The sequence below is a fragment of the Sinocyclocheilus rhinocerous genome, unplaced genomic scaffold, assembly GCF_001515625.1.
Source record: "Sinocyclocheilus rhinocerous isolate Xijiao unplaced genomic scaffold, SAMN03320098_v1.1 scaffold166, whole genome shotgun sequence".
In the NCBI taxonomy this organism is placed as follows: domain Eukaryota; kingdom Metazoa; phylum Chordata; class Actinopteri; order Cypriniformes; family Cyprinidae; genus Sinocyclocheilus; species Sinocyclocheilus rhinocerous.
In genome coordinates this window covers 2183050-2196340 of record NW_015633186.1, presented here as the reverse complement: position 1 = coordinate 2196340, position 13291 = coordinate 2183050, and the positions used below count along the sequence as shown (strand labels likewise).

The 13291-nt window shown below is 36.7% G+C and overlaps 1 protein-coding gene across 1 annotated transcript in view; it reads right to left on the bottom strand.

Annotated features, from left to right (window-relative positions):
* Window positions 1–1009: 1009 nt before the first annotated feature.
* Window positions 1010–13291, bottom strand: part of mettl16 (methyltransferase 16, N6-methyladenosine) — a 39386-nt gene continuing 27104 nt past the window's right edge. The window contains exons 7-10 of the mRNA XM_016557026.1: window positions 8753–8822; window positions 7331–7420; window positions 2864–3037; window positions 1010–1654 (exon numbers count right to left, since the gene is read on the bottom strand). Of these exons, the coding sequence (XP_016412512.1) occupies window positions 1148–1654; window positions 2864–3037; window positions 7331–7420; window positions 8753–8822 (841 nt within the window). The 3' untranslated portion in view covers window positions 1010–1147. The remainder of the gene's footprint in view (window positions 1655–2863; window positions 3038–7330; window positions 7421–8752; window positions 8823–13291) is intronic.

Here is a 13291-nt window from a genome sequence, read left to right as displayed (position 1 = left end):
CACCCTTTGTCCAACATTTTTAAATGCAGGAAGCTATTGCCTCTTAAGTAAACTGGGTTTTGGTTAGTTAAAATCAGGATCAAATGTTACTATTAATTAACAAAAAAAGTTCAATGTATTTAAAATAATATCTATTTTTAATATAAAAAATTAAATGCCAAAACATTAGAGAAAGCTAAAACTATTTTTAATCATATTTTTATATTTGATTACTGAGAAATGCATTTTTTTAAAGGTCTAATTCAAAGCATATTGTTCTGTAATAAATTATTTAAAGTAAAAAAATCTAAACAGTGGATCATAAAATGAAACAGTCAGCATAAAATAAAATAAAAAAAATCACCTAATTTTCTAAATGCATATTACAGAGCTCACTGTGAACAATTCATCCATGCAGGTTTCATTTTTAGCAACATTTTGGACCTCATAATGTCTTATCAAAATATCATAACCACAACTTCTGATGAAAACAAAAGACTCAAGTCTTCTTAAAATCAAATCAGTGACAGATGTTTAGAACAGATCTGTCTGTTCATTGTAACCTAAAGAAAATTGTGATAACATTATTATAATATACGTATAATTGGCAAGCATTAAAATCTACAATTAAAAAACATAAATAAAATAAATCTAAATATCTCTAAAATAAATAACCTAAATAAAATTATTGGTTACACTTTAGTATAGGGACCAATTCTCACTATTAACTAGTTGCTTATCAGCATGCCTATTATTAATATATTGGCTGTTTATTAGTACTTAAAGCACATATTCTGCATGACCATATTCTACATCACTAATTCTACCTAATACCTAAACTTAACAACTACCTTACTAACTATTAATAACCAGCAAATTAGGAGTTTACTGAGGCAAAAGTCATAGTTATTGGTTTGTTAATATTGAGAATTGGACCTTAAAATAAAGTATGACCAAATGTATTTATTAGTGTGCATTTAACCAAAATGACAAAAACAATTATTTAAAATATTTTATTACAAACGTAATAAAAATTCTGATCACAACATCGATCAGTGGCTAATAAAACATCTGTGAATGTGGAGTTCTGTTTAATTTGCAGCACTGTGGACAGTGTTGAATCTGTGTTGGAAGGTGGGGAGGAAAGCTGAACGAAGCCTGTGTGGTGTTAGGTAGGTTTGGCTACCTGTCGAAAGAGAGAGTTCTTCAAACAAGTGCAGAGCTGGTTCATCAGATCTTTATTCTGCCCTTCCACCCAATGCATCTCCACCACCACATCGTTCTCTTCCTCCTTCACGTTCACCAGGCACTTGAAGAGAAAGTGCTGTACCGTCTCTGGGTTTTGAGGACCGCCAGCGACCGCTTGCTTTGGTTCGGTGGGGAACTCCACTGGGACGTCAGCACCTTTCTCTGGGTCTTGCTGCTCGTTCCGCTCTTTCGCGTTGCTGCCCTCTGCTGTGGGTTCCTCTGGTGCTGGTGTTGGAGTGTCTGTGTCAGGGACAGATGGAGCGGAGGCATCCGTGCTGCAGGTGGAGGTCGGTTGTGCTCTAGGGAGCTCTCGGAGATGTCGTCCCTGCTCTCGTCTCTTCTGCCGCACGTGGATCCAGGTGTTCTCCACTGCTGTCAGGAAGAGGCTGAGCTCCGCCTCTCCACAAGGAACCCGCTTATGAAGCACCTGAAGATGAGAAGTTTAATGTTTGTATAACATTTGTATCAGCCATTGTCCCTACATTAAGCCTACAGCAAGTCGCTTTGGAACAGAGTGTCTGCTAAATAATAAACATTAAATAATAACAATAACAACAACAATACTACTAATAACAACAACAATTATTATTATTATTACATAATTAACAAAATAATTATTTTCTGTTTGTTAATTATTTATTAATAATAACAATAATATTGAGCATATCTTAAAATAATAATAGAAACAATTACTGTTGTTATTATCATTAATGGTAGATATATTATCATTATTATTAAAGTTAACAATAATAACAACAATAATAACTAGATATGTACATTTTCTGAAGAAAATGTGAGTGGTGCTTGCCGTGTCAAATCTCGGCACGGTGCAGTTAGTTGGGTCCTTTTTTTCATGTTTTAAAAATTATTTATCATTTAACATGTTTTAGAACTTCGCTAATCAATATTAACATGTAGCTGTTCAGTGCTAGCATGTGTAGCATGATGGAAGTCCTGTTTGCTAGCATGAGTCAAAAGAGCCAAACCCCATGTCTATATGATGTTCTGATGCAGAGATGTAGGTCTTGCTGAATGGTTGCTAGGGTACTCTTTTTGGTTGTTAGGGAGTGGCTTGAAAGCTTCCCGATGATCCTGCGAAACTGATTGTTTGGCTGAGTGAAATGAGCCCACCCCTATGTCTCTATGACACAGACACTGTGATCCAGAGTTATGTTCGATGCTAAATTCCTTTGCAAATTACCATAGTAGGAAAAACGTGCACACATTTCCTTCACCATAGTATGTATATGGGGCAAATTTGGGGGCTCTTGTGCCCTAGGGGTACAACTTCTACCCCACTGCGAGGTATGTTCTCACACAGCTTGCCAGCTTCTTCAAATGTGGTGACCCACATGTATCTACGAAATTCTCGCTCGGAGCTATGGCCTGTCAAAGTTGGTTACATTGTTAACCGTTTTTTCACCCACTGTGTGAACATTGTACGCCAGCTTGTCTATAAAAGTCACAGCACACCTCTCCTCAATAACCCACACGATTTGGCGCCTATTTCAAAGGTCTATGACAAATGGTGCAGGACATTTTTTTAGACTGAACTTACCACTTATCCCTGATAAAATAAATGGAAACACATTGATGTCTGAAATTAAATCCTATCCATTTTCCTCTGTCTGTTTACCTTCAGGTCTGTGAGGATCTTCTCCAGCCAGGCTGACACACTCTCTGTGGGGCTGGTGTCGGTGCAGCCGATGCTGGGCGCCTGCTTCTGGAGCTCTGCCACGGTGGGCTTCAGTACAGTGAAGGTGAGGGGCTTACGGGCTTTCTCCAGCTTACGCTTCTTACAGGGGGGAGACTGAGAGAGATTTAGAAGGAAATTAGTTTTTGTTAGTTAACTTTAGAGTGTTTACACGTCAGTTTACACAGAAATAAAGAATTTTTTTTTTTTTACATGAATAGCTGCAACCTCACATACCCATGTCACAGAGGGACGGTTGTTACAGAAAAAGGAGATCAATTTAATTCACAAATCTCAGGAGTTCTTAATATGTTTTAGCAAAGGTGGTCAATAGAGGGCAGCAAAACACAAAGATCACCTTGGCCTTCAACCAGTTCAATGAAACTCTTGTGGGGACTCATGTTTATTAATTAAAATCTAAAATTAAATGAAAAACTTAAACTTAGAAAACAAAAATGGCCAACTAACTAAATTAAAATAAGTTTAGGCTGAATTACTAAAATTACTAAAACTAAAAAGCACAAATTTACACAAATGTTTTAAAAAATTGCATTTAAATATTTTAAATAGTTTAATTTTAATGAACAATCAATCATCTCACATCTGCAGGTAATAGATAGGTGCATAGGAGAAAAAGACCAAAAAACAAAAAAAAACTAAAAAACAAAAGAAAATCCCGCACACTACCAATACTTGCAAAAGTATCAAAAACAATAATTTATTGACAACGTTTCGGGCTCATGACCTTCATCAGGCATATTCAAACATACAAATGCGAGCTCAATCACATTAAAATGACATCATGACCAATCACTGCGTAGGACCATCAATTACTAATAACACCCAATGAATACATCATTAACTCCACTTCCTCGTATACAAAAATCACATAAAAAATAATTTTTGATATATAATACATAATTGATATATAATATAAAAATATATACATTTATATACATTGGGTGTTATTAGTAATTGATGGTAATTCACACTGACTGGTCATGAAGTCATTTTAATGTGATTGAGCTCGCATTTGTATGTTTGAATATGCCTGATGAAGGTCATGAGCCCGAAACGTTGTCAGTAAATTATTGTTTTTGATACTTTTGCGATTGGTAGTGTGCAGGATTTTTTGTTTTTTAGGTAAATAGTTTAATTTTAAAATTAAATGCAAGTTAAAAATATAAAAAAGCTCATTCAAAGTTTTTTTACTATTAATAGTATATAAATAAACTAATTATATAACTAACTATAAATATAAAATAACACTGTTTTATATGGTTCTTTGCTGAACTTACTCATAATTAAAGTTGAAAATATTACAAATCAAAAATGAAGTGCAGATTTCTCTGTAAAAATAAAGCAAAATGGCTTCCACATTAAAGATAGCTGGGTTCCAGTCTCTATAAATATTTCTGTTTCATATGCCATTTTAATAAGAGTGTTACCATTACCATAGCAATATATTCATGAATGAATGCAGTGAATAAGTGTCAACAACAAAACTGCCCAAGGATTCATTTTGACATTAGGAGCGTTGCCATAGAAACTAATAATGAGTCTGAGGCCCTTAACAGCTCAGTGTAGCATGAGTTATCTTGTACGTAGAGAGTAATTTATGATGTAATGTAAACACTGAATCATGTCCTACTGAGACACAGCAGTCATATTTTGACTTCTCCAGCTCTCATCATAGTGGATTCTCACACACTGCTTCAGTCACATGTCTCTCTGCTCCTCTAACAGAGCATCTGTTGTTAGAGCAGATAAACGTGACTCATCACAAGCCAACAGACCATCCCCCTCAGTACCGAAAAACACACCGTCCACACCCATCATCTACTCCATCAGAGTGGGCTGTCCTGGGCGGCTGTGCTGTGGTCTTTGGTGACCGTTAATCTTAATAGAAGATCAAGCACACAGCTAATCTGGCATCCATCACAGGACCTTACTCTACTCAACACCCCATTGTTTGTGTCCTGTTGGATTAAGCAACACATTTAATCTAACTAAATGCTAGTATTAAAACACTTTGGTAAAAAAGACTGTCAAAGATAATTGAGATATTAAATATTAATATGTTTAATGCATTAATTTGACATTATTAAAGCTTTTCTGCTTTCTAAAACAAACTGGAGGATAGGGTCCAGCACACAAGCAACACAATTAAATTAATAAACCCTAATTGGGTATAGTTTTATAGGGATGCTTTTTTCATATTTACATGTATATTCGTATTTTTCAATCTGAGGTATGACTCACATGAATTGCATAAATCCGAAGTAAAGAATTGCTGCTTTTTCATATAAATTAAAGATACATATATTTCATGTGTGCATAGCTTCTGACAGCACTGCACAAGTTAAATCTTCCTAAATTTGTAATAAGAATAATCTATAAATCTGTTGTCAACAAAATAGAAGCTTTATTATTAAAGCTATTATGAAAGTTAAATTATTATTATTATTAATAACAATAAATGAAGATTATTGTTGTTGTTATTAAATACTTTTTTTAACAGTACAAACATATTGCAGTAGTAATATATTTCTTTGATAGGTTAAATTTCTTTTCATAATTTTATTTGGATTTAAATACAAAATTGGAATAATAATAATATATTTAATATATAATATTATTATTATAAATAAATATAATTATTATTAAATGTATAATGTATGTATTAAATAATCATTAACATTTATTATTATTATTAATCATGTTAATGATTATTACATTTAATAATAAATGAATGTATGTATGTATGTATGTATTGTTATAATTATTATCATTAATATTAATAATAATATCATATTGAATGGTGAAAAAACCATTCACCATTTTGTCCTCAGCTGATTTCATGCCACATTTTAAGATTTAACATTAAGGCAGTTCCCCATGCAGTCCATCATACTTCAACACAAGGGGGCACCATTTTCTGACTTTAAGTTGTCAAACTCTACTAAGCATGACAAATTCTCATCCCAGTAAGCAAAATCTATGAACAAAAGCAGACCAAAAATACACATGAATATTAAAGAACACTGTGTCCACAGTAATTCTCTGTAATGACTAAATACTGCGATGATTCTAAATATGATCAGACTAGCAGCATCTACATTGTTTTGTCTCAGATGTACTAAGCATGATATTTTACACATTGTCAAAAATGGCAAAAACGTGGCACAGGGCATCTCTACCCATTTGTGAAGAGCACATAATGGATGAAAACAGACGGACATGTGCATCGATCCACGCGCTCCTCCTTAATTAATTTCTATCAGTCTTAATCAGAGCGATGCACTGCTTTTATCCCCTCTTCACCGTGAATTATAACCCCCTCCACTCAGTCCATTACTTATCCACCACACATATGCTCTAAGCAGGTTGAGTAGATCCTGCAGAAAACGGCTTCTGCTCTCAACACCGAGCCTCTTGATGTGTCTGGAGTGGTTTCGCTCTTAAAAAAAAAAAAAAATCATGAGCCTTGAAATGTTAGCCGCGCCGAGACTAAGCTGAAAGGTCATTATTCAATTATTGAACACAAGCAGATGATTTCCACAGTGATCCACGGATGCTGACAACCGGCCTCATTCTGTCCCGCTTTAGTGCTGCTTCCTGCCTGGTGAACTTTGACCCCTCAGCCCCCGGCCCCCCTGTAAATCCACTGCTTCAACAGCTTCAAAGCCCGGGCACGCTTTCAGCACTGCGGGGTCCTTTTCAAACCCTACCTTTTTTGGCAAGAGTCTTCGCTGTACCCCCTACCTCTCATGCAATACATTTCACGTCTGGATTGATGATCTGACTGTCAAAGAGATTGATCTGGCTTCTGTGCGCTCTGCTAATGGGGCTCAGCTGGCTTCAGAGAAGAAGAATGGACACAGGAAGTGGAAAAACTGAAATGGGAGAGAGCGAATAAAGCACAGAAGAATGCGGGTGCCATCCAGATCTAGATGTGTCTGTATGCTGACTGAGGGTGGAGCGGCTCGCAGACAGATATGTAGGCCAATCTTTCTGCTCAAGTGCTTGTGAGGAAAAAGGCATCTGGGACTTGGGGAATTCTCCTGAAAGGCCATAACAAATCATCCTGCCGCCCCTTTCTCTTTTCCCCTTTTATAGCCCTTCTGAAGTGCGTGACTATATGGCACAGTCACCCTGTCTGGGCAACTGTTGCTAAGAAGGAGCTGCGCTGTGCCTTAGGAAGCAGGTCAAGTGTATCTGATGGAATGGGCTAAAGATGCATTATTAAAAAGAGGGCCGAGCCCAGTGAATATTCAGCAGGTGTTGCTTTCCCACACACAAATGCATCAGACAGACTGGGTGCATGGGTTATGTGAGGACTAGCTGACTAAACTGAGGCAAACACTCTCTACTGTCTATAAAGTAATGCAGGAAGTGCTCAGAGCTTACAGGCACAGGCACGTCATCATAGAAACTCCAAGCCAGGGCCCAGCGCATGGTCCGACCTTGACAGAACTCGGTGTGTGTTACTTTGAGCACCTGTGAAAGGACAAAAGATGATGAGGATCTCATTAGTGGTGATTAAAACACAAAATAGCCTGTGAATCCTACAAAAACTATAAAGAGAGGTCTGGGTTATATTAAATATATCAGAAAATCATATTTTGCATAAAGAAAGGATCATTTTTAGGACTGCATTGCGACATATTCATGACAATACAGCACATTTCTCTCCCATGTAAATGTAAATCTTTATTAGCAATTCATTTTTATTAGCATAATTGATTTACAACAGGTATAATTCAGGACAACATATACTACCATGATATATGTCTACCATTGCTTTTTACAATTAGAGTTGCACAGTATATCGGTATCATATCATTTATCTGTTGATGTTACAGATTCTTTTAATTTATCAGTATAATGGATATCGGATGTTTAATTGTTCATAATCATTTCACATATTTTTATATTTAGATTACTTTTGCAATCATTTAATGCTCATTTAAAAAAAAAAGCTTTAAAAACCCATTAATTTCAATGTCATTTAAATTTGCACATTTAAATTACATTAATTTGCTAAATTAATATACATTTTAATACTGTATGATGTTGTGATGGCTAAATTTACTGGTGACATTTAATATGTAAAAATAAAAACTAAAATAATTTATTTACATAAAATAGTATAGAATTTTAATATTGACCATTTATCAGACATTACATTTAATATTAATAAGTCCCTCAAAAACAACTGTGTTTTATCACAGATATGTGGGTGCTAGGGGTGAACTATAGGGTGAAATCAAATCCCACTGCTCTTCAGTAAAAAAACACCACTCGGGTTTGACCTCTGCAGGGCATTCAAACAACAGATAAAAGCAGAGAAAAAGGAGAGGTGAAAGTGAGAGGGCAAACAAGAACGAGAGAAAGAACCTCATTAGCATATTAATTAGAGCCACAGTGGCGAGAGGAGGAACTGCTGGACGCTGGCCAGGAGAACAATGACACTGATGAAGGGTGACTGGACTCTGACACCTTCAGATGAATCAAACCACACATCAGGCCTGAGCCAAGCAGACTGACTGACACCAGACTAATAACCTGTGAGCAGGGAAAATGCCTTTCATTCACAGATATCACAGCGTTCTGACTGTACAGACACAGGCGGAGTAATCGAGAGGGGCTGGAGGGGTGACGCGGGAGCTAATGATGCCTAATGAAATCTGCTCCACGTTTTTAGGCCACGCTAGTGAAACTCGTTAAGATGAATTAACCTGAAGTCTTGGGGAGACACCCACTCATTTATCATTAAAGATCTGAGAGGCAAAAAACAAACACGCACGCAGTGGTCCAAGCTAAACTCACCCCTTGTTTCCGCAGCTCATCTTTCAAAGGTGCCAGGCTACACTTCTTTCCCAGCATGCAACTGTACCACCTGTAAACAGAAAAAAGGGCTTGTGAAACCACCAGCCTGGACACCGGATCCATGGGAGCACATCAAATAAACTGCAGGATGCAGAGCCGTGGGTTGAATATGGGCTCGCTCTGTGGGAACGGTCAGTTGGGCTACTCTTTATATTTTTAAGATATGAGGCGCGATGTTTAATTAAAAACCCCACCTCGACAGGGAGCTTTGAAGCTGCGCATGAGACAAAAATCAATGAATATCCACCATTATAAAAAAAGATGAGGCTTCATCAGCCAGTGCCCACAGAGAGTGGGAGGATAACACGGTTTATGCATAATTGATTGGTGCTCAACTCTTAATTTTCTAGTTCTTTTGGTTTCTAAATTGACAGAATCTTGCTTTTAATCACTGAGGAATAGCTTAAAGGTCAGCATGAAGCATGTTTACAACCCATTTTATCTCTTTAATGTGACATTTATGAGTCAAACAGGATATTCAGTGAATAAATGTAGGGCAAGACTTGATTTTATCCACCTACTGGATTGTAGGATATAACCAGACGCAAACACAGATTTGTTCGTTATGGAGGACAGACAGCACCCATTTTTAATTAGGATTTGTGAGCAAAATGTGGAGTTTAAAGGTCATGTTCACTTTCAAGAGCTTCCTGATGTATTCCTTCTTGAAATCCATTATTTGCTATTAATGCCATAACTTTTTATTCATCACCATTAACTCCCACTATATACACTATATACATATATTACATAACAGAACATATAATTCTTTCATATTTACTATGCATGTATGTAACACTTGAATTATTGCATGTATATATATATATATAAAATGTAACATTAACCTTTGTATTATTGCTGATTTGAGCTATTTTAAAGAAAACATTAAAAATATTAATGACTGCATTATCTAACAGTAGCCTACAATAATGCCTAAATAGCTATTTAAATATTAATTCAATAAAATAAATATTAATTTAATATTTCATTTAATTGTGTAGAAATCATACAACAAATATTTGTAAACATTATTTTGCTTTTTAATATTTGCTTTTATAATTATATTATTTGTAATCATAAACAGCATAATTTTTTTAATTAATTATTATGCATGCATTTTTATACACCTGAGACTAATTTGAATATTTGCAACAAAAAAAATGGTCACACTGCAGAGGCATTTAAAATGATGAAGTGAAAGCAAAGTAGTGATTTAAAAACGTAAACATTTTTGGGCAACATAAATCATATGGCGATTAAATCTGTTATATGATTTAATCGTTTGGCCTGACGTGATTTAATATGTTTGGCCTGACGTCATTGAAAAGTCAAACAGATTCAAAGGCAGAGCAAATTACAACTACAGACATTTTTTCTTTAGAAAATAACCAAATCAGTCATGCACAATTAGACACAGACCAACTCCATGCTGACTTTAGCAACTAACAGACAGTCATGTAATAGACTCTGCTGTAGACTGATATTTGTTGGGCGTTGGTTTGGGGTTATCAAAGGGCAATCTGCCACAAGAACGAGGTAGTGTAGATGAACACACATTACACTGCATATGGAGCCTAAGGGGCCTGACAATCATTTCATTTTGCGGAATGAAATATTAAAGAGCCCTAATATCCACACATGCTCTCCGAAGTGGAGTGGAGGGAGGCTGTGTGGCACCCCGGCACACTCGGCTAATAACGGGGTACTCCAGCATCTATCAGGCCTTGGAAAGGGGGTGTTTATGCATTCTCTTTAGTTATCAGACCCCAAGGAGGAAGTAGTAACAATTACGATTTCAATAGCACAGATTGTCTGGCATGAGGAAAAATCAGAGTTGTATTTAGTATGTAAGTGAGACTGGAGGAAGACTGGCAGTAATTACAGATCTGAGGGGCTGGAGAGGAAGAAGCATCTCAGAGGGCCAATCAGAATGCCTGGCTGGCTCTACGGGCACCTGCACCCACACACACACACGCGCGCGCGCTGCTTTTACGACAGTCTGCTCGCGTAGTCTGAGCCCATGAGAGAGGGAGCTGGTAACACAGCGAGATGGAAGAGTGCCCAGCTTCCCCTGCGGACACCAGTCAAATCTCAACACAAGCAGAAGACACATGAAAGCACTCAAAGGTTTAAAACTACATTTCATATTACATCCAAACAGTGAAGCTTAAAAAATACCATTCAACTTTCCAACTTGTTGATCAACTTTTCTATGCGCACGCACACATGCACGACCACGTTCCTCTTGGGGTTCAGCTCATGACATGGTTAATCAGGCCTAATGTTGGTTGCTCTGCCGCCCCTCCCTGCCCGCTTCACTCCAGCACTCCACTGACAGTCCTGGCACAGGGGGGCTCACCGTCTGCCCCAGTCACACACACAGCTGCTCCCGTCGGGCGGCCCGGATACCGCCTCGGGTAATTATTTACTTTGCCTGTCAATTAATTACGCAAACTCTGTATGACAGATCCATCTGCCCTGCCCCTTTCATCAGCATGGCCTCTTCCCCTCTCTGGCTCTGTCAGTAGAAAACACCTCCTCTGCAGATCTGGACCGGCGGCTGCTTACTCCCTTCACATTACACTCTTTATAGCTTCTCATGTGTTGACATCAGTGCCAGACTGATATATCAGTCACTATTTGCACATTTTGAGAGTTTTGGCATCAACCGATAGCTATCAGATTAAAAGTCTAAGTTTCATAGGTCAAATTTCCCGTTTTCAAAATTTCTAAATTATATTGTGCAAAATAAATATATTTCATTTGAAACATCATTTTGAATATTATTTTATATGTATTATGCATGCAGCTTTAATGAGTTCATATTAATTTAAAGACAACATGGAATATTTGCATTTTTAAATAATATAATATAAAAATAATAATTAAAAATAATATAAAAAAAATGCAAATATTTACATTTACATGTATTCATTTAGTAGACACTTTTATCCAAAGTGACGTACAAATGAGGAATACAACAAGAAATTCATCATATAGAGGCAAATAAACACAAGTGCTTGTAATACAAAGTTTCAGATATCAGTTATCATTCAGAATAGTACAAGTTTTCTAGAGCGTAATTTTGTTATTTATTTTTTTATTCATTTTATTTTTATTCCTCACATTCACTCAATTACTATTATAATATTAGATAGATAGACGGATAGATAGATTTATACTTTATCTATCTATCTAGTATTAGTTATACTTTATATTATATAATAAATATTATATATAAATAATTAAATTTACATTCATGTATTCTCTGAGTTATATTATTGTATGTATTCTGTCAATCATATATATACAAAAATATATACATATATATATATTTTTTTTATATGTATATGTATATATATATAAAATTTACAAATATTCCATGTATTATATTATATATTTATTTTTTAGTCCCGTAAACCACATATGCAAGAATGTGTGTGTGTGTATGCGTGTGACCTAAGCCTCTTCTTTAGTTGCAGACTGTCATGGATGATCCTTTTCACAAACTCCAGCTCTCCACCCTCAGCCATGATCTCAGTGACCCCTCCAGTGTTGATGGAGCTGGGTGGAGGTCTGCGGGAGTTCCTCGAATTCACCCCCTTATGGAGGAGACAGAAAAGAGGGGAAGAAGCAGAAGAAAGAATGGAAAACAGCTATTGTCATGTGCAAAGAGACAGATACTACTAGAAAACAGCCTGGGGGTTTTACAGCTCTTGTGTGTAGTGTCAAACACTAGAGCTGAAGGTACCTTTGCTTCTAACTGGTTGGCAAAGAAAGGTGGATTGCACATACAGAAATCATAGACAATGGACTCATCCTTGAGCGCATCCATCAGCAGAGTCTTCTGGGGCACCTTCACCACTGCAACACACACATTTATGTGGTTCAGTGGGTTAAATTACATAAAACTGTCAAGCTCTCTCTCTGCATCACACACACACACACACCACAACTACCTTTAATGAGCTCTGCCAGGTGGTTTTGCTCAACGTTCTTCTTTGCATAATTAAAGCAGATGTCATCCACTTCTGTGGCGAGGAAGAACCAGCCATTCATAGTGGCTCCCAGCAAGGGATAAATACAGGAAGCACCAGTACCTGCACAAAGCCAAAACCAGTCACATCATAAGCTTAAATACAAATGAAATATGATCCGCCTCCAAGTCTTTACCTAAACACATGCTTCATGTAGTGACAACACTTCAGATCACCGATGCGGTTCAAAGAATCATGAATACTTTATGGTGTTATTGTATCAATTTCACATATTTAGTATCTAAACTAGTGGTCGACCGATATATCGCCAAGGCCGATATATTGGCCGATATTTGCCATTTTTCAAATATCGGCATTGGCCGATAAGTTTTTCCTGTTTGGCCTTTGCGTTCGACTTTTATTTTGACGGCGCGATGGACTTTTATTTTGACTGCGCTGAGAACGGCAGCGCCTGAGCACACAGTGCTCACATTCTCCCTCT